The sequence below is a fragment of the Eumetopias jubatus genome, unplaced genomic scaffold, assembly GCF_037043125.1.
Source record: "Eumetopias jubatus isolate StellerSeaLion01/CBP00866 unplaced genomic scaffold, mEumJub1_p1.0 scaffold_8, whole genome shotgun sequence".
NCBI lineage: Eukaryota > Metazoa > Chordata > Mammalia > Carnivora > Otariidae > Eumetopias > Eumetopias jubatus.
Window position 1 is genome coordinate 3,593,355 of NW_028274814.1, and position 22,305 is coordinate 3,615,659.

General features: G+C 40.4%; 1 protein-coding gene across 4 annotated transcripts in view; it reads left to right on the forward strand.

The window, feature by feature from the left end:
• NRP1 (neuropilin 1) overlaps nt 1–22,305 on the forward strand; it is a 136,385-nt gene that overhangs the window by 83,456 nt on the left and 30,624 nt on the right. For all 4 annotated transcript variants that reach the window (XM_028120882.2, XM_028120884.2, XM_028120885.2 and 1 more), the window contains exons 7-8: nt 12,279–12,434; nt 15,633–15,777. In XM_028120882.2, coding sequence (XP_027976683.1) covers nt 12,279–12,434; nt 15,633–15,777 — 301 coding nt within the window. The remainder of the gene's footprint in view (nt 1–12,278; nt 12,435–15,632; nt 15,778–22,305) is intronic.

A 22,305-nucleotide genomic window follows, 5' to 3' on the forward strand; every position in this document is an offset into this window, starting at 1 on the left:
ACTGGAAAACTAATAATAAACAAGTCATTTTGTCTGTGCTGGAATAGACAGATGCTGTTTGAGTACAAATGTGTGTTTATCCGGAGGCATTTAGGGATCTCCCCACTAGTGCAGATGAAACTTTATGGGTAACATGGAACCACAGCTTCTGAAACAGAAATATACTTTACCTGCACAGGACATTTAATAGTTTCTTGGTCTTTTAGATTTGAAAATCTCTTTGAACTGCCGATAGATTGGAAAGATGTATATGTCCGTAACTGAAGTCATTGCTCGTAGAAAGGCGTTATGCAGCCTTACCTGGGGGTGGAGTCAGCTCCAGTATTTCTCCCTTGAGGCTTGCTTATGGAAGCTGCTTCTCAGAGACCATAAGACAAACACAAAGATCGCAAAAGGCCCCAAATCTGTATTCGTTTCCTAGCCACACACAGCTATAATTGCAACATCTTTTTTTTTAAGATTTTATTTATTTATTTGAGAGAGAGAGAGAGAGAGAACACGAGAGGGGGGAGGGTCAGAGGGAGAAGCAGACACCGCCCCCCCCCCCTTGCTGAGCAGGGACTCCATCCTAGGACTCCAGGATCATGACCTAAACCGAAGACAGTCGCTTAACCAACTGAGCCACCCAGATGCCTTATAATTGCAACATCTTATAAAGACCACACATTAATTAGGTAAAGCCATAGAGACCTATAGTTATGCGGTGAAATTTTGATGTTGCTCTCTTTTAAAAAACACAGGAAGGGTATGGGAAAAGTCTAAGTTACTAGATACATAAACATCCAATACGTAAACATCCTGTGTATATCACGCTTGCAAATATCTTAGCTCTAAAGTAAAAGGTTTGCGTGAGATTTGGTGCATGATAGATATTGTGAAAAAAATCATTTAAGTCCTACTGTCCTCTGGGGTGACGTCTAGGAGGAAGGATACATACTAAGTTACTGAGAGGTCATTTGAGAAATAAGTAAAAAGGAATACTTCACACAGCATGAGCCTAGCCAATGAAACTCATTGTTCAGCAGACTCCATCAAGTAGTAGACTTTTCAAAGGACTGGAAATTGTATGAGTAGTTCTAATATTTGCAGTTATAAACACCAAGATAAAAATAATCGAATTCCTAGCTTATGTGTACAAGTTAGTTGCTCAAACACTAACTTCAACTTTAATGACAGGCAGTTGGTTTTGTTTGGAAGAAAGGAGTTTCAGACCTTGCCAGCAAGGCTGGACTGACACAGCATTGGATTTAAATTCAACAGAATATATTGAGCATCTGCTAAGGATTAGACACTATAGGTAAGGGCCAGGTGAATTTAAAATGAAAGATTCTGTCCCTCCTTCAAAAGAGTTATAACCTAGGTACCACAGGCAAAACTACACACACACCCCAATTATCCAAGTGACTAAGAGAAAAAAAATATTAGGGTCACATTCTTATGGTTAATGTGTGTACGAATGCTTCATAATGATCCTCATAATAACTGCGCATTGCAACTAAATGGAGTAAGCCTTGGTATTTTTGTTGGCAAGAGAAGACTAAGGCTTGGGATGGCTAATTAACTTGTGTAACATTGTCCAGGTCACTTTTTAATGTCAAAGCGACAGAGGTACTTCTGGGGGCCTGGGCTTTATGCCACCACATGCTGCCTGCATCCCCCCAATTTTTTCCTTGTAGTCTAGAATTTATTGAGCATTTTATTGAGCATGCAGTCTACCCACTTTGTATTGAGATTTATTGTTTACTTGACTTTTTCCCCCACTGACTAAAGGGCAGGAATCTGGGAACCTTCCCTCTCTTTCACCCAAGTATCCAGCACTCATTTGTGTAATAAATGAGTAATTGCTGGTCACCAACTTCCCTCCACAGAAACCAAAAATATCCACCATTATACGCTCATGTTCCGAACTCATTGCCTGCTCCTTAAATGTTTGAGGAGTGAACGGCATGATTTCAACAGCAGTGTGAATCCCTGAAGTAAACATAACTGTTTTTAATGCCACTTTGCTGAAATGTTTTCTTTTAAGTGTAGATATAAAGATAGGGCAGGACCAGACCTTGGAGTGTGCCCTTCGGGCCCCGGAGGGAAGTCCCTGACTCCTGCAGAGTGAGGTTGAGGTGTGTCCCCAGGAATGCTGGGATTCCCAGAGGCAGGGAAAGCATGTACTGCAGCAGAATGACCTCAGCAGTGCAGTGCACGCTCATGAGCTCAAAGCTCCATTACAAGTGAGATTTCACTGTCTCTCTGTCACCAGCCAAGCCCTTCCTGGCCTGGACTTGTGGACCCCACGAAGGCCCATGCAAAGGGTGATATGTGTTGGGAGCAGGGGGTGGGTTGGAACCTTAAACTTGCCCTCTAAAAGTAGCTCTGCCAGGAGATATTAGTTAGAAGGAAAATATTCATCATATCAGATATTTCAAAATACAGGCAGCTGGGTGGGATATTTTTCCAGCTGATTCTGCCTTGAGCTCATCAGTCTTGGCCTTTTCCCTGGCCAAAGTCTTACCCTATCTTACGAGATCCGGTTTGAATGACTCAATTGACCCCTTTTCCATAAAACCCATTCTTTCTCTTTCTGCAAGGAGTCTTTCTTCTTTGGAATCCCATAACGCCTCGTCTGTCAGCATGGTGGCAATTTTTACTTTGTCTTATATTATCATTATTTCCACATAGGCCTACTTGCTTCCAGAGCCTGGCAAACAATAAATGCATGTTGACTTTAAGGGACTAGATGTTTCTATCTGGACACTCGGCATCCTTCATTTTAAATTCACACTTTGAGTTCAAGCATCCATGATACGTGAAACCCTATGACTGAGCTGTAAGAGCACATCTATGTGAGCATGCCCCCTGGCTCTGTCCATTAGCTTATAGTTTGCCCCCAAATGTTTTAGTAAGAAGAAGAACAATAATTGATGTTTACATAATACAGTCCTACTGAAATTATGTGCAGAGATAATAAATTGTGTTAAGTTGTAAAATGGTTGTAATCCAGACCATCCTTTATCCATTCTTCCATACTGTCCTCTTTTGGTTTGGGCAGAGACAGATATCAGGAGCCAGAGATCTGTATACACGATCTGCTCGATCTTACAGGATATCTAGTGTTGCATCCCTGCAGTCTGCTAGATCAGTATCACTGGACCCGCTGGCTTGCTCGTGCTGACCTCCCCCATACGATTCCTAAACTTCAGGTCTTCTACTAGGAGAACACTTTCCGAGTTTTCATGGGTCCTGGTGGAACGGAGAGTTATGGCAGGAGAGAACTACGCCAGTGATTGCCCTCCATGTAGTAGGCACTCACTGAATCTTTGCTGTGAACCCATCTAGCAAGAGCACATGCTATGACTCTAGGAGGTGTTTCACTAGGACATCTACATGGTTTACACATATGTGAACTGGTTGCAATTATGTCTAACCTGTAGCATACTTCCTTTTCTCTCTTAAGAAATTCCAATTAAGCAATTTTTACTGTAACATTTTTAAGTTAAATTCTTAACTGAGTTTCTAGAAATTGCATTTGGTCTGTTCTGAATACTTGTCCTCTTCCCACATCAAAGGATTAGGCTCAGGTTTTAAATTTAATGTAACTTACAAACACGCATTCCAAAAATGTTAATTGAAAATATTAAGTCCCCGAGTGTTTACTGCCCAGCAAGAGTCCCTGAAAGTCTTAGTTAGAAAAGGGGGCCATTTAAGTGTCATCTTCATGACTGAGCTATTGAAGGTTTCAGAGGTACCCATGTGCAGAGTGACATGTTATTGAAGCAATGAAGCTTCTTCATTTTAAAGAAGGAAGAAGTTCACAGGTCAGTGAATGTCTTAAAAGTATTCATCTTTTCTCAAGATCTGGGCATAGGGATTTAACCAGCCTTTCTCTTCAACTCTACAGGAGAGTTTCAACTTGTCTTAGATGCTGTTTACTTGTATCTCAGAGTCTAGAGAAACCCCAACACATTTCATTTTCTCCTCCTTTTTTATCAGAATAGATTGTGGTCCTGATGTCCAGATTTTATAGGTTTCTCATGTAAAAAAGGAATTCAAATGGAACATCTGTCTGATTTTTCTGTACACAATTATATCTGTCCAAGAAAATATGGAAGGAAAACAAACAAACAAACAAAAAACTCAGGTTTTGCAGAGAGTATGTGAAGACTTTTTGCCCAAACATGTCTTAAATATGTTTCATAAACTAAGATGAGCGTTTTGGGATGGGCGTGTCAAACCAAAGGTCTTCAAAGCCTAATGCTGTCTCCATCACACTGAGGAAATGTAGACCAGTGGTGGTGCCTCCATTCTAGAACATCGATCTTTATGGTTTCCGTATCGGAGTGATTTGAGTAGCTGGATTCTGGAAATGTCTCTAGTTGAAATGCGAAAGTATTAACCTGCTGCACGGAGTCCCTTTTGTTTCCTTTTTTGCCTATGCCACTTGCCAATTTTAACAACTACAGCAGATTTTACTATTTAAACAGAACCAGATGGAACTCCAGTTCAAAGAACATATCAGAATTAAATATTTCTTTTTTAATTAGTTGCTTCTGATTTATGAAAAAAATAACATGAGATCGAAAGAATGTGCAATGAATTCAGACACAAAGGAGCCCATGTAAGCATTATCTCTCTTTATCAGCCAAAAAAGACAAAGGTCAGCCCTTGTTTGGGGACTTAGTTTTTCTTGCCCCTTTTCTTTGTTCTTGTGCTGTAAGTACAGTGGCAAGTCAAGGAAACCAGCCTTTCCACGGCATTTGTGCTCTGACAGCCTTATCTAATGTTATTCTAAGTGGCTGGCTCACAGCTTCCGATAGAATTCATCTTTCATTCATGTAGGATTGTTTTACTACCAGAGTTTTGTTACAACCAGTAGTTTGTTTCCACCCAAGAAAATGCTTTCCTTTAATTTAGCTATGAAAAAGAGAGAAAGAGAGATTAATGCAGGCAATTAAGACCAGAAAAGAAAACTGGCGAGGCTCTTCCTGCATTACACTTTTCTCATACTTGGATATTTTTACTCTTTACCAGAATTTTAAAAACATTTCCTCATTATCTTTTGCTAACAATGATCCATCTCTACGATCTTGTTTTTCAACAGCGTAACTGAATCATTTGCAAAGGTCTGCTTTCTGGTAGCCAGTGTAAATGTTAAACCCTCCGTCAAGGTAATCATAAATGGTTTCAAATTCTCTGTAATTATACAAAAATGTATTTAAAAAAAAGAATCAGATTTCATTATTGTTGAGGAAGCAATCTCTTTCTTTTGATAATTACCATGTTTTACCACACGAATGGAGCAACAGCATGGCTATAGTGTTTGTACATGGGCCACTGATCTGATCTGGGTAAGTCCTGGCTCAGTCACTGGCGAGTTATGTGACTCTGGGCAGGGTCCACACATCACTTTGTTCCTCAGTTGCTTTGTCCATAAAACCTTCCATGAGTGACTGTTGTGAGAATTGAAAGAAGTGATGATTGTAAATTTAGCCCTTAATAAAATGCCTGACACAAAGGGATTGCCCTATGATTTTTCTATTAATATGTTAACTTTAGCCATCAGTATTTTTTTATGTGATACAGTAATAGTGAAAAAATACATAAAGAGATAGAGAACTATGTCACTGGCTATAAAGTGATTACATTCCAGTTGGTAACTATACAAAGTCCAAGATGTTAAGTCAAGGAATGCAATGATCAGATGCTTGATTTAAGCCCACGGATCCTAGAACAGCATTGATGTTCAAATGCTCAGGCTCTATCAGAAAATATGTGTGTTATCTAAGGAAATGAGACAATTGCTTAAAAATATTTTCTTTAGCTTGTAGTGTCTAGTGATGAATTAAAAAACAGCTCTTTGAGTCATCAGAGATGCTCTAAAAAAAAAATCCGACATGCTCTCCCCACTTCAAAATATTTTTCCTGTTTTTAATCAGACTTCGGTCCTTTGTCCTGTATTTTTTCAGGCTCTTGTACTGACCTGCTTTGGGAATGTTAAAAGCTAGTAAACACTCCCTGGCCAATGCTAGCTGAATGGGCAGTATTTTATTGAGCAAGACAGATTTTCATTTTAGAAATGAGGCTTTCCACATTATGACATTACCAGTAGCTGGTTATGTATTATTACAGAAAGCAACGATATTCATTTCATGGCTCGGAGGCTGCATGCTGGTGTTTAACCAGCAGTTTGCAGAGGTTTGCTACATGATTTACTACACAATGCTGAAACGTGTGCTTTGTCCTCAAATGATTCCCAGTAAAAAGTGTGCCTCTCCTGGCTTCTCTTTATCTGGGGAATGTGTTTCCTGTCATTCCTAACACAATGCCATGGCCATAAAGAGCATGTGGATTATACGTGTAGACATCTTCCAACAAAGAGTGAGTTGGGATCATGGTCAGGATCCATGCCATGGGGGGCCCTCCGCCCACAGGAGTGGCTAGGACCCCATCCTTGGCCCCCCAGAAGTGGATGAGGACAGCTGCTTTTTTTCTACTAGGGGGCCTCTCCCCAAACCCAAAATGAAAGTTGGGCTTGCCTCTTCTGTCTCCGCTGTCTAGAGATACCATCTTCTTGGGGGTGGAGCACAGTGAAAGTAAGATGTGGGTAGACAGCCTACCAGCGGTGTTAGAATTTTATATTTATATTGGAAACAGGATATCATATTGGGTCACTTCTGCTGATGGGGCTATATAAGCTAAGTCAGAGAGTGTCTGCCAGAACTCAAAAGGAGTGTGCTGGACTTCTGTAACATAGTCTACATACTCCCAGATAAGTACCAGATGTTTATGTTCGTCACACACACAGAGTGAAGCATTCAACAATTTTAGTGAATGCATTGATGCGCGGCTCCGTGCATCCCCCCTCCCATCCTCACACCCCCTCACCATCACCCTTAATGTTAAACAGAAGTGCATCAAACTCAGATGTGAAATCACATCCATCTTCCAATTAAAAATAAAGCAGCTGTGGAATAATGATATTCTTTCAAAATGAGAAGATAGTGATTGGAACAGAGCTGATTGGATTTAGGGAAAGCAGGTTACTTAATTATGGTTATTGTGTGTCTGAGTTTTTATGGAAAGAAAGGAAGTATTGTTCAGGACGATGAACCCTCCAAAACACAGAGGGGTGGCATTATGTAAAACTGTTCTGGGGTTGTAGCTTTATCTTTCCAGCTGCCTGTCTTGGGTCGCCAATCTTGTCTATTATGATGTGAGGTTGGTGAGAGCTCATCATAATTCAAAAAGCTAAACCACCAAGAGGATGGCCAGTGGCTGATTTTGAATAGTTTTCATGAAAACTAATTATTTCGTCTTGAAAATGACCAGAGCGCAATACTCTTAAAAGAGCAATGCACTTCTTAAAAACAAAACAAAGAGCAATACATTTCTTGACAAAATAAGGGCTATAGAGGTGAAGGAAACAGTAAGTTGTTTAGGGTCCATTTATTTCATTCATTCATTTCCTCCTGCTTACCTCTGCACCTCTTGATCCTCCTTCTCACCAGAACATTCTTTCCTTTTTGTGCCATTTGCCAGCTTCTACTGTGTATCCTCCAACACCTGTCTTAGTCATCAGAGTCCGCTGCAAAATGTCAGCAGTGCGTTGACTCCTTCCTCTGTGCAACGCCCCATTCTGTCATCGTGTGTGTGTGTGTGTGTGTGTGTGTGTGTGTGTGTGTGTGTGTGTGTTTCCCACACTCTTACTGCTCTTTCTGTCCTCACCACTTACTATAGAACTTAGAGGAGAAGTGGTATGAAGTGTCCACTGAGTGAATGTCAATTAAGTTGAATGAAAATGTTCATGGATAGCAGAACAATTAAATAGATTACACTACAGCCTCACTGTGGACTACAACACGAAGCCATTGAAAAATACTTTGGGCATGAAAATATACCCAGCAAACTAAACAAAAAGCAAGTTATCAAGCCTAGAGGTAATACAACCTCATTTTTATAATGACGAAACATACATATACCATCCACATATATTTTGCGTAGAAAAAAATACTCTGGGAGGCTGTTACCGGCGGCTTTTTCCTAATGTTGGTCTTATGGAGATTTTATTTTCTTCTTTAATCTTCTCTGTATCTTATAAATTTTCACTAGGCAGCTATTACTTTTCTATATAGAAAAGCAGATACTCCTAGAAGAAATCTTAAAAGTCTAGATGGGAGTAGAGCAAAAACACAACATGATGAGTTCAGCGGTGGAGACATGAGCTATGCACCAAACATCCCCAGGGAAGAAGGAACTTCGTTCTGCCTACCAAACCAGAGAGAGAAAAGAGTCATTTGTAGTTACAAAAGAGGAAAAGTTTATTTTAGGTCAAGAGAACTTCATGTGGCAAGGCAAGGAAACAGAAGGGCTTATTATCTTGTGTGAGGAATAACAAATAATTTAATGTGGCGGGAAGGTACGGTCGGAGACAGATAGACGCAGCAGGTGAGACGAAAAAGGTCAACGGAGGCCAATGTCATGATTTGCAGAGCCAGCTTCACTGGTGAGAAGAGTGTGAACAGCCAGGCTTTAGGCAGTAAGGCCTTCTGGGTCTGCTGACACAGACACGGGAAGTGTGAGCAGCAGGGCTTCCGAGGCTGATGGTGATGCATCTCTCCCAAGACCAAATGCTGTGAGGGCACTCCTCGAAGATACCTAGGGAGAAGAGACTTGAAAGAACTTCCCTGGTGTTGCCAGTGTGAGGGCCCCCACAGTGGTAGGGAGGCTGTGTCTTGTTAGAGCTCTGCGTACATCCGGTTTTAATTGCAAAGGTTCAGGCCCCAGCCCTAATCATTTGGGAAGTTGTCATTCATCCTTACTAAATCCAGTGGCAGTAATGCGAGGAAGAAAAATGAAATGAAATTTCAAGTATCCCAGTGTGGGATAAATAAGAGAATCTGCAGAGTTTAAAAGCACAGCAGGAAATTTTAGCAATTACAAGGGGAGGTTGCTAATGCATTTCATTGCTGTTGAGGAAAGAAAATATTTTTTTCTTTCTTACAAGGGATTCTTGCACAGGTTTTGGCAGCCTTTCTATATGGGACGTTGGACATTTCCCGTGTTGGATACCCAGTTAATTTCAGTCAGTTACTCCTTCCTTTAAAAGTCAATTGTTTCTAATGCCTAGGATTTTTCTAGTTGACAACCAATTAACTTCTTTCCTACCTGGTAACCAAATTTTACCCTAAAAACAAAATTTAAAAATTAGGAGAGGGACAGCCAGGAAATGAAGTTCTAGAGTTATTTCAAATCAGCCTGAGCTGAATATGCACTCTTGGGGATTTAATCATTTCCAAACTGAAGAGCCATTTGTAAGTTTGACAGGAAGAGTTTATTTAAATAGCTCTGCTTCATGCTCCCTTGGACGTCAAGATTTTAAGGACCCTTCAGCATGAAAGTGGATATGGCATTGGGCATGACTCAAAGGATAGTCAGTAAAGCACTAAGTGTTCTGAGAGCATTTGAAAAGAGTTGAAATTGTTGAGTGCAACCATGTCCAGAGTACCCATTAACTTTCAGATTGCAGCGTTAGGAAATCGAGAGAGTTTTTGCAGCAACTTATAATCCCATGATTATTTGTCTGGAATAGAGTTAGATTTAGGGTTGCCAGATAATGTACAGAACATCCAGTTAAATTTGAAGTTCAAGTAAACAATGAACCAGCTGTCAGTATGCCCCAATATTGCACAGGACATACATGTACTAAAAATATTTGTTGTTTCTCTGAAATTCAAATTTAACTGAAGATCCTCTATTTTTATTTGTAAATCTGGCAAACGTGGATTGCCTCCCTTTTTTGAAATTTGTGCACAAATTCATACAAAGTCTTATGGTTCACTTGTGAAAAAAATTCAAATTTCAGTTAACGAGTAGAGGCCCTTGGTAAAAATGTATTGGGTAAATATTTATTTGTTAAATTAAGATTAAAGCATCTACTGTTATTATCCTAAACTATTAATTTCTATTAAAGTCTTGCTCTTTTTTCCTCTTAAATCTGGCAATAGCAACCAGAGCATAGACTTTATATCTTTAAAATCAAGTAAATGAAATAAGGACAGTTTTACATTGAATGGTGCTCCCTTCCTTTCTAGATGAAATCTGCCATTGTTGAATTGTGTAACTTCAACTTGGTTTTTATGGGCTAGTGATATAGCTGTTTTTCCTGGATGTAACTTTTTGTTCAGTTTTTGAAGTGAATTGGCAACATGTTGATTTAACTACTCCAAGGACCTTCAGGAAAAAGCAATTCATGAAAGACAATAGTCATTCTTCATGAGGCTGACTGTACATAAAATGGAAATTCTTTAGGTGTTCATGGCCTATAAGACTGGAGGGTTAATTGAAATTTTGTTTTCTGAAAATTGGGTTGTCATGCAGTAAGTGGAAAACGGGATTCAGAAGTGGTGGTGGTGGGTAGGGGGTATGTTTGGGGTTTTTTTGTTTTTGGCTTTTTGGCTTTCGTTGCTGTTCTCACTGGAAAATGGCATTCTCTTACCTCTTAATAATGAATGTGCTGTTGAAACATTTTGTTAATGTTAAGCAGTTGTAATGTGCAGTTACTTTCTGTGACCTTTAAAAAGTATTTGCCATATACTTGTGTATCATTTCTTTAAAGTATCTGCATTATACACAGATAAAATAGGTAGAGGGTATAATAAATGAGGGAAACAATTTTAAACAAATAATCAAATGTATCCCTAAAAGGAAATTGAAAATATTTCTAATATATAGAAACTAGTAATGATTTTTGTTTTAAGACGATTCTTGGTTACTAATGATGGAAATAGGAAAGGTATAAGAAAAAAAAAAACCTGTGGTTGACTCTTTAACAACCTGGGTTAGAGCTGTGAGGGTACACTAATAAGTGGATTTTTTTTTTGTATGGTACTGTAACTGGATTTCCTTATGATTTCCTTAATAACATTTTTTCTTCTGTAGCTTACTTTATTGTAAGAATAGAGTATACAATACATATATAAAATACATGTCGATCGATTATTTATGTTATCTGTGAGGTCTTTGGTCAACAGTAGACGATTAGTAGTTGAGTTTTGGGGAAGTCAAAAGTTACACACTGATTTTCAACTATGTGGCAGGTTGGCATCCCTAACTCCCCACATTGTTCAAGGGTCAACTGTATTTTACTTTACTGGAAACCTGGAATCATCGGAAGTCAGAGCTGAAAGGGATCTTCTCCTTCCGGGTTATCTAGTCCAACTCCTTTATTTAAATGAGAACTGGAAACCTCAAGAAGAAGTGACTTGTCCAAGGCCCCACAGCTAGCTAGTGGCAGAACCAATCCTAGACCCTCGAGTGCCCGATGCTTAGATCTTTGTCCTGCCCACTCATGTCACAGGGTCACAAGAACAACCCAAGCCACTGCACACCTCTGGCAGGAAATCATGGACCTTGAGGCTTTGGTCACAAGCAGCCCAACCTTCTGGGGTAGGAGATAGGCTCGTAAGAGATGAAGACAGGCGCTGGTGTTGAGGAACTCCACTGGAAACTTACAGTTGGAGCTCGTGAGCCCTAGACATTGTCACATGGAGGCATCAGTCCTTTCCAGATGATGCCTTGGAATCCACCTTCTTCTCAAGCCCAACTGCAAGAAAGACCATGGGAAGATAGGGGGAAGGAAGAAATTTAAAGATGAAACAAAAATCCTTACTTTGCGTCCTTGTCTCCCCTCCATTCCAGATTATAAATCTCTGGCCCATTCTCTAAACGACAACACTCACAGTGCTTTCAGAGACATATCATTTCTGTCTGCAATCTGGGAGGGGGTAGATGCTGACCAGTGTAATAGGATCCCATTAGACCTGAGTTCTAGTCCAAGCCTCTCGAAAGTCCAATGTGTGAATTTGTCTTGATTTTCTAATTGTAAAATAATGTATACTAATGTGTTGTTAGGAAGATATTTTTATTTATTTTTTTAAAAATTTTATTTATTTATTAGAGAGAGAAGAGAGAGCACGAGCAGGGGGGGAGAGGGAGAAGCAGGCTCCCCGCTGAGCAGAGAGCCTGACGTGGGGCTCCATCCCAGGCCCCGGGATCATGACCTGAGCCAAAGGCAGACGCTTAACCGACTGAGCCACCCAGGCACCCCATATCTGTGCCTACCTTTAGAAGGAATGAAATGGGGAAGTTAGGGGTTGTGGATGCCAGATGGATTTAGGGCCTATTGCTCTGAGGTGGATGAAAGCTACACTGTGGAACCCACAGGAAAAGATGTTTCAGGTTATGGTGGTGCAGGGTGAGTGACTGACCATGCTTGTTTTGTTTTGCAGGTAGACTTGGGTCTTCTGCGCTTTGTCACTGCTGTTGGGACACAGGGAGCCATTTCAAAGGAAACCAAGAAGAAATACTACGTCAAGACTTATAGAATAGACATTAGCTCCAATGGGGAAGACTGGATCACCATAAAAGAAGGAAATAAACCTGCCGTAAGTGTGGCCGCCACCCACCCCCCAACCAATTAAGTCTTTGAAATGGATGATCAATTTTTACTTGTTTGTTTGGGAGCTTTCTGTCTGGCCTGGTTTAGTTTTGGATTGATTTAAAATGAAAAGTGCAATTAGAGGTTTATATCTGACCAAGGGGGTCTCATGTTCCCAGATCCAGAAGCCAAGAGGAAATTATACAGATGTTTCCAAGAAAAGTCAATACCAGCCAAATTAAGTGTCAGACTCAAGAATCACTTTAAACCTCCCATGGGATTACGGACTGTGCACAGGATAAGCACTGTCCTCTTAGAACCTTAGGCATGTTGTTTTGTTTGGTTTCGCTGTGTTTCTTCATTTTCTTTCATAGACTCCTTCTTTCTTCCTCTTCGTAATGGGCTGGCTTTAGAAAACTCTTTTTCATCTACCCTCTGTGGCTCACAAACTAATTTACAAGTGTGTTCGGCTGCTTCTGTTAGAATGAAGGGAACGAAAGGCAGCTTGCAGTGTTCCCTCACATCACACAAACAATCTGATGCTACCTCCTCACTGCTCTTAACCAAAGTAGCCACACCAACCAGGCCCCACCCCGGGCACCCTGCCCTAAATCATTTGGAACTGAGATGTTCTTCTCAGTCTGCCTGTTTTTTTGAAGTTCTGCTTGCTCTGATTTACTAATCAAAAGATTTCTGAGAACACATATTCACTGTTTCCCCCAAATTGAAAGCTTGCCTTCAATTGAAGCCAAGCAAAATGCATAGAATTGACAAGGATAGCAGCAAAGATCCAGGTAACTTGAAATTCCGAGTTTGGGAAGAGGCCAATTAACATGTCTTTGTCTCTCTTTTGAGCATATGTGGCCTGGTTTTCTCCTCCTCGGTCTGGAACTAAGAAAAACCTCCTGAGTGTGAAGTGAAAGAACTGTTAATTCCCTTTGATTAGCTGCGAAGCCCCCACGCTTACTGAGGGCAAACAAGATAAAAGTAGATGTATAGACAGCTACTCTGTGTGAGGAAACTTCTATGGACAGGAAGTTCAAGGCCACTGCCTAGCCCTGGAGGACATGGAGCCAATCCTCCATCTGGGGAAGAGAAACCCTCACAACCAACACTTGTGAAGCTTTAGCAAGTAAATTTTGACCCTCAGTTTTATGACTTATTCTTGAAGTATTTTTTTGGAAGACATGCCTTAGTTTCAAACAAATAAACCAAAACACTGATGCCAAGGACATACCAACAAATAAAAGAATCTAGAGAGAGTAAGGAGACCCGAACTCAGGCCTTCGGGCCATTTCTTTAAAACACGAGGGCTGCTTCTCCAACACGTCCTCGTCAACTGTTGGCCATCGGTTGTCTGCATGGCCCAGAACTCACAGGTTCTGGGGGGGGGGCGATGTCTGACAATGCACACAGCTAGGCCCACAATCTGGAGTATCCTGGGACGCAGAAGGGCTTCCAGAGCGGGAGGCAGACAGATTAAAGAAGGATTCAGCAAAGATATAAGTGTGGCGTCTGTCTGAGCACATTCGTTGAAGCTAAATGCAATCCGAACATCCACCTGTAGTCTCGTTATTGTTGCCCACCCTCCTTCCTTTGATGGGCCTCTCCGACCGTGGCCTCCACCATCTTCCCTGCCTTCTTCAGGGAGAGTTGGCCATACCTCATCAAGACCAGCCTTCAACCAACAACAACTCCAGCCATCCTCTTTATGTTGAACGGAATGTATGCACTTAACGTGGTTTTCAGCAAACGTAAAGTTCCCTCAGTGTGAGCCAGAGTTCACCCCCCAACCTGTGCTGGAGCATGCAGCCCTCTTAACTGACTGCCAGTCTCTCCCTGAAGTGGACTTGTTGACCCTTCAAGCATTACGGTTTGGGACTCTACTCCCTCCGGTAGCTACCCATTATTCTTTGTCACACAAAAATGCTCCCACACAGAGTGTTTCCCAGAGAGATTTGCTGAAGTAGGACAGAAATCTAAAGGCCATCACAGGCTAGATAAATTATGATATTAAACCATCTCTGGAGAGGGATCAGGCTGACAGCCAACTTCATAAAGCATTTGACCACCTTCTGTCGTGCAGGCCCCTTAAGCTAAATGAAGCAAAAACATCATCCCAACTTTTAGAAGTCTTCTCTCCCAGGGGAAGAACAAGCCCTAGGAAATTGTTCTCCTCCTCTGAGAACTTACGTGAAAAGGTGGGGAGGAATCTCCAGGCCTCTGAGGGGCCCAGCAACGCCCAAGTGACACAACCTAACAGGAATACGGTGCGGCTAGGCTGTGTGAGAAGCAGAGTGCTAGTTGCTTTTACTTTCATGTGGGCTCTCCCCAGTTCAGGGCTGAAGTGAAAGCCAGAGAAGTGGAGGCCTTCAGCTCCTCCAGAGCAGTCTAGTGCCAGAGTGTTCCAGAATGGCAGTCTCCGCTCTTCAGAGATCTTGCTAGAGAACAGGCTGTGGCACCATGCCCAGGCAGCGTGGCCCCAACAGATCTTGTGGGAAACTCGTTCGTGACTGGCACTTAACTACATTTGTAGTTACATGCCTCATCTTTCTTGGAATAAAATGACTCATTTTTAAAACTAGAGGCGGGAGACCTGGAAAAGCTGATTTCTAGTTGCATATCATTTATAATTTGGTTTAGATTTTGACCACTAAAACATGATTTTACCAATAACCCAAAAAAGATGGAAATTATTAATTAACATCAGGGATAAGATTTTTCCATCAAGAAGTTGAGTTAAAAGGGGGGAGACCACTTGCCCCAGTGTTGTAGCTGGGAACATAGCCTAGAATTTTCAAAAAGCCAGACCCTACACTGAATTCCAAAAGTACTCCTTCTGGGGTTCTTGGGAAAGTAAAGTAGTGTGAGAAATGTCTATAGTATTCTGTAGGTCCTTATGATAAAGTTAATAATCGCCAACTTTTTTAGATGATAGCACGTAGCCTTAACAAATGTTACCTTTGTAATAGTGTTTTTGGAGGCTCTAGGCTCTCAGAAAATTGCGTAGATGATTAGGGCAACATTCTGTATTACACATGATTTTTTCTGATTGCTATCATTTGAAAAAATAACATGACAAGTTTTTAATGCTGCCTCAACCTTGATGGACAATGCTGAAGTTGTAAATAATTTTATAGGCATTTGTGAAAACATATTTTTGTATTCATCTTAAATCTAAAGGTCCTTTTCTTTCTCTACATAGATCTTTCAGGGAAACACCAACCCCACAGATGTTGTGTTTGGAGTTTTCCCTAAACCACTAATAACTCGATTTGTCCGAATCAAACCCGTGACTTGGGAAACTGGCATTTCTATGAGGTTTGAAGTATATGGCTGCAAGATCACAGGTAAGCTCCAGCTTGAAGATTGCCTCATTTTGACTTACGTGAACCTTTAAATCTAGGCAGAGTTATTTTATCCAAATGTAGTCATTTTCATTTGTGGCTAAGAGTATGTCCTTTGGATTTAGACAGATCTGACATTAAGTCCTGTTTGTACCCCTGGCTAGCTTATCTGGGGAGGGAATTGGCTATCTTTCAAAGCCTTACTTATCTCACCTAGGAAACATGACAGTGGACGCCATGCGGGGTTGTTGGGATAATGGATTAGCTCATGGGTCTAAAGCACTCAGCACAGCCTGGCGTGTGGCAGGTGTTTGTTAAAGCAGCGCCTTCCCACTAGTCGGCAAACACCATGAAGGTGAACACCAAGCTTCCGTCCCCGTTTCCTGGGTGCACGGCCCACTGACAGGTGCTCAGTAGAGTTACAACTAAAAATTATTACATGACATGCTCTCCATTCCTTTATCTTTTTAATTTTGAAGGCTACAGGTGGCTCTGTCAGCCAAGATCAAGGAGCAGTTTAACTCCTTTACTCACTAACTCCCCTGACAACTCTGTGTCTCAGTATCTATCCATCCTTTGCGGAGTGCATATACTAATGTTAGAAATCGATCTGTCAATGTTTCTAGTTTTTTGTTTGTTTCTTCTGACATGAATAGGACTTTAAAAGTTTCTGTTAAATTGCTGTAAGTAGAGGGATTCTACTCACTTGAGAGATGAAGAAGGTGCACTCTGGAGGCATTAAGTGACTAAAAAGGTAGGCCAGGCAGGGCAGAGCTGAAAATAAAAGAGCCGTCACAACCGTTATTCTCGCTGTATTCCTGTGGCGATCAATGCAGCCATGACTTGTCCACTGACCTTGCTGTACGATCCTGCTGTATTCTGGAGTATTCCAGTAGCAGTCACACCAGAATTCCTTTTCTTTTAAGTAAATACATTGCAAAAGTTTCATTAAAAAAAAAAAAGGCAATACAATATAGCCTTCAAAGTAAGTTTAAAAGTTAAACAGAATCAGGGCACCTGGGTGGCTCAGTTGGTTGGGCGACTGCCTTCGGCTCAGGTCATGATCCTGGAGTCCCTGGGTCGGGTCCCACATCGGGGTCCCTGCTCGGCGGGGAGTCTGCTTCTCCCTCTGACCCTCCCCCCCCATGTGCTTTCTCTCTCTCTCATTCTCTCTCTCTCAAATAAAAAAATAAAATAATAAAATAAAAATAAAAGTTAAACAGAATCAGTAACTGATTCACCAAAAAGTCATTAAAAGTGAATAACTTTTAAAAGACTCTGAACTATCTTTAAACACTATGTTAGTATACATAGGGCATTTAATATCTTCTTCCACGAATGCCAACACTATTGCTTTTATTTTTATCCTCTTTAGTATAATTATGTCTATAGAAGGAAAACACTGATTTTTGAAGGTGGGGGAAAACACCCAGCTGGGAAGTTTTCAATGAAATTACAAGCCATTTGGAGAAAAGCACCTCGAGAAAAAACTAAGGAGAAAAAAACTATACCGTTTTATAGGAGAGTCCATTTTGGAAAGTAAAAACTAACATCTGATTTCTTACCAAAATCGTATTTATTTCCATCCCAGAGACCAGACTTGTTTATTGTTTTAGGTTCAAAGAGTCAGAAAGTTCAAGGCCTTGGAGGCAGGAGTTGGGTGGAAAGAGGTTTGGAGAAAGAAGGAACATTGAAAAGTTAGATATAACCTTGGCTTTATTTTCGATCAGCAGTTACATGAGGAAAAGTTCTAGGTAATTTTCAGAGCATTAGAAATTTGAGAGGCCACCCATAAATTTATAGAAACAAGGCCATTTGAGGTCAGGGTGGAAATTTCTGGCTCATTTCTAATTTCATGTCACTATACCAAAAAAAAAGAAGAAGAAGAAGAAGAAGACGAAGAAGAAACTTCGTGATTCTAAATGTGTTGGTCTGAGCTCAGACTCCTGAGGTTCTCCCTTTAGTTAAATAAAACATTCACTTAAACTTGAACTGCTCTTTCCCATTTTCACAAGGATTTCCCTGAGAGTTCATTCTAGACATCTGAAGAAGGTGAATAATTTATTGGATTTTTTAAATAAAAATATTAATGACTTAATGGAACATGTTAAAGGATTATTTAAATGACCTATTTATTTAAACATCAATGTCTACAACAGCATATTCTTATTTTCACGTATATTTTATTTTACAATTATTTTAAGCAGCTATTTGTTTCCCTCAAAAGATACTGCTTTTAGGCTCATGGTGCCAATCTCTTTATCATGACCCCTGATATATTTTAGATATTCCTGTCTAGCACAGTAGCTACAGTCTCCAAATAATTGACCAAGGCAGGTTTTGGGGGAAGGCAGTATGTTATAATGATAGTCACGTGGACAGAAAGTGTGCAGACATTTACCCAGGCCTCACTCTGGACTGTCCATTTGGTGAATGTGTGACCACGAGCAAGACATTTTGTCTCTCTGACCTCCATTTCTTGGTCAATAAGATTGACCTTAATTCAGCTGTAATGAAGATTAAATTGAAAGAATGTAACACATTTAGCTTAGAGTAAATGCTCCCTAAACAGTACACAGTAAATGACAGAGGGCGTGGTGCTCAATGAATGGGGCCTAGAACAAGTCCCAGCAAGCAGAGCCTCTGAGGAGACGATGATATCAGTGTTTTCTTCTTGGTTGCCAGAAGCAGATAGTTTTCATCTTTCAGAGGCCACGGTCCCCTCAGAGTGGAGACCAATGCAAGAGAAACAAGGCTTCGGTATCCCTGCTGGACTGGAAGACCCGTGGAAGCAGGGGCCATGTTTGCCTTATTTTCTATTACGTCCTGTAGTGCCTGGACCATAACACGTGCTCAACACACTTATTTTTGAATGAATGAATGGATGGATGGATGGTTGACTTGCAGTTCTATCCACAAACAAATGACTGAATTTCAAAATATCACCCTCTCCTCTTGGGTTGGCAAATCCTAACTCAAACTGGATTAAAACAAACAAAAACTATTGAATTAAAAGTTACCCCGTGAATACATCACTTGACTCCAAAGTTTCCAGAGCCCTCAAGTTTTCACCTAATTTTTGTATTCAGAAATTATTTTTTAAAAAATACAATAATCCTAGAAAATCCAGAGTATACAGTGGGTGTCACCATAAAAAGATATAAAGAAAATAAGATTGGGGCAAACCATTCTGCTTTATAGGTGATTGACAAAGGAGCATTTTCATTATTTTGACAAAGCAGACTTCATCATTTTGGCAAATATGGATATTGAGGAAAATAACCTTGGAGAGTTACTGCTTGATGTATGAGAACATACTGCAAACTGTGTTAACTTGTGTTTGTTAACCAGAAGTCTCTTAACTGGTGTTTCTGCACACATCATTGTGTTCCTATGTTAGCCAAAGTTTGCAAGGATGACCTCAGGCACCACAATACCCTGAGTCATCATGGGAAGATTACATTATGCTCTTTCAGTTTCACCCATCAAATGCAGCTATCACCTTCTCATTCTTGGAAACTGAGTATTTGGTTTACCAGTATATCTCAGTTTTAAAACTGAGTACAGAGATTTTGCTATAAAATAATATCAATGAAAAGAACTACCTTAATTCCCCACCACAGAACTCATCTCTCCCATCTAGGATTGCTTTTAAGCTATCCAAACAGGGTTGCCAAGTAAAATACAGAATGTCCAGTTAAATTTGATTCAGATAAGTGACAAGTCATTTCTTAGTACAAGTATATCCCATGTGGTATTTGGGACATACTTATACTAAAAAATGCTTCATTATTTTAAGTTCTAACTTAGTTTGCCATCCTGCTTCTTGTTTTGTTGTTTTTCTTGGATTGTTTGTTTTCTAAATTTGGCAACACTACTTCCAAAGGATTTGACATGTAGCCAGGCACAGCTGAGCCAGCCTGCCATGGAAGAATAGAAGTAGATCCTAGTATCTCATTCAGACTTTGAAATGTGAATGTAATTTTTCTCCTAATCATTGCTAAAAGTGAGTCACATAACTTTTAGTCAAAGGCAAATCAAGGTGCCTCTTCATTGTTCTTTTTGGATGAGGCAGGCTTATAAGAAGGAATGAGTATCTAACTGTACTGTGGTATGTTGGCTGAATGGGGGCAGGGCATCAGTGGTTTGTGGATATGTAAATTGCGCCCTAGCCAAGTCTGCATTAGAGAAAGGACGTTAATCTGGTAAAGGTTGTGCTTTCCTTACAATATTCAGGTTATTGTGCATTTCTCCAGATGGTAACATCTGGTCCTTATTACCAGCTAAACATTTTCTTTATAAAGGCTGATTTTGAATCAGGTGTGACCACAGTGACCAAAAATGTGACTTCTATTTTTAGCACTATAGTTTCATAGACACTCAGTAAAATGCTTTTTATAATTTTTTTTAATCCCCATTGAGTTTATTCTTGGTTTCCAGATCCCAGCCTGGAGCAAATACTGTGACTGAATTACAGGAAGGGGTGCTTGACAAAAACTGACCGCTACCTTTGTTGTGTTAATAAGTGATTCATTCAACAAATATTTGTTAAGCAAATACCATAGAGAAAGCAGGGCTCAAGAAGTCAGAGAAAATTTTTAGATATGACTTGGTCCATGTCCCCAAAGAACTTAAAATCTGGTGAGGCAAGTAACAGCAATCCAAGGAACAGAATATGGTCATCAGTATAGGAGAAAAGCAGATCAAGTGCTAATAAAAAGTCTTAGAAAAGGAAAACCACACCTAGTTGGAAAGATGGGGAAAACTGTAGCATTTGAAAACCGCTCAAGATTTCTAGTGGTTTAGACAAGTGGGGAGGGCAAGATAATGGGGACATTCTCGTGGAGGGAACAGAATGAGAGAAAGCCTCCCTCCATCCCACTACTGTAAGGAAGTGCTTTATTCCATTTGCCTCTAGCAAAAGGGGTAAATGAGGAAAGGCTTTGCAAAGCCATGATCTGGAAGGCCTGGCAGGCTTGGTTGACAGGACATGCATAATTCCTAGATGAGCCGGGACTGAATGCTTGGATACAGAAATGACATGACCTGAAATGTACAACTCATCTGGAAAGTGTCTGAGTAATTCGTTCTTAAGGGCAGCTGACAACATGGACACAGTTTAATTGCATTAAATATGTGCTTCTCGCTTAGGATGGTTATATTTTTAAGCTAAATTTTGATTATATTATGCAGAATTGAGTTATTTCAAAGAAAAATAGGTTATCGTTCCTATGCATGTCCTTGATTGAGGTGTACAGTTTGGAAAGGAGAATGATTGAACAGTTTGTTATTAAGTCGCCAATTAATCAATGATTGATACTCTCCTTATGCTCAGAAGCTTCTTGGGCTGCTGTAGAAGATGTAGAAAGATCTGATGCTGTTTCTTGCCTTTGAGGAATTTATAATCTAACTGTGGATACAAGATGACCAGTCTTAAAAACAAGGAGAGAACAGTTTAATGTGAAACTCTGAGCTACTTCTCGCACGGGCAATCAGATTTCTGAGGAGACTTCAGAATAAAGGCTTGAGTAGTTTGAGAAGTTTTCATGAAGAGTCTGAGGCCGGGTTCTAATGTTCTAGCAGACCTTATTTCTGTCCACAAGAGGATAAGGAGCAGCAGGAACATTTTGAGGAAAGGCAATGATGAGGATTAGAGAAGAAAATGGATTAGCTGGAATATACTGTCAGTAAGAGGAAATAAAATTAGATAAACAGTGGGAAACCAAAATGAAGGTCTCAAAAGCTGGATAGAGACTTTTTATATGGTCCTATAAATACTGGAGAGCCATGGAAATTTTCTAAAGCTCTGTCTTTTATTATTGTGGTAAATATGCATTTACATAAAATTTACCATTTTAACCATTTTAAGGGTACAATTGAGTTGTGTTGTGTACAGTCGTATTACTGTGCAACCATCACCACCATACATTGCCAGAGCTTTTCATTATCCCAAACTGAAACCCTGTACCCGTTAAATTCTACCTCCCCATTCTTGCCTCCTACCAGATCCTGGCAAACACCACTCTACTTCCTCTCTTTAGGTATCTGACTATTCTAGGCACCTGATATCAGTGGACTCATACAGTATTTGTCCTTTTGTGTCTGGCTTATTTTACTTAGTGATGGAAGATTTGGGGACATAAGAATGATACTGCAGAAAAATTTTTAGGAAAAATGAATTGGCAGTTATGGGTGGTGTAGATTCACAACTGGTGTCTAACAGGCCATTTAGCACCCTGGCCAGGAGGGCGCAGACCAGGATGATGCCCAAGGAAATGGGGACCACAAGGCAGGGCCAACAGATTTCTTCTTTTGGGGGGGGGGCAGTTAACAAAAACATGACAGGTTTTAGTAGCAGAACAGGAATGCAAAAATGTAAAATAGGGATAGCCAAGATGACTAGGCAGGAACTAGCTGGTTGGTCGTTCCGCTGGTTAAAACACAGAGTTTGATAAAGGGATTCAGTGTCAAGGGAAAAGGACCACTGGGTTTTGGACACGGTACGTTTGAGATGACAATGGATATTTGTGT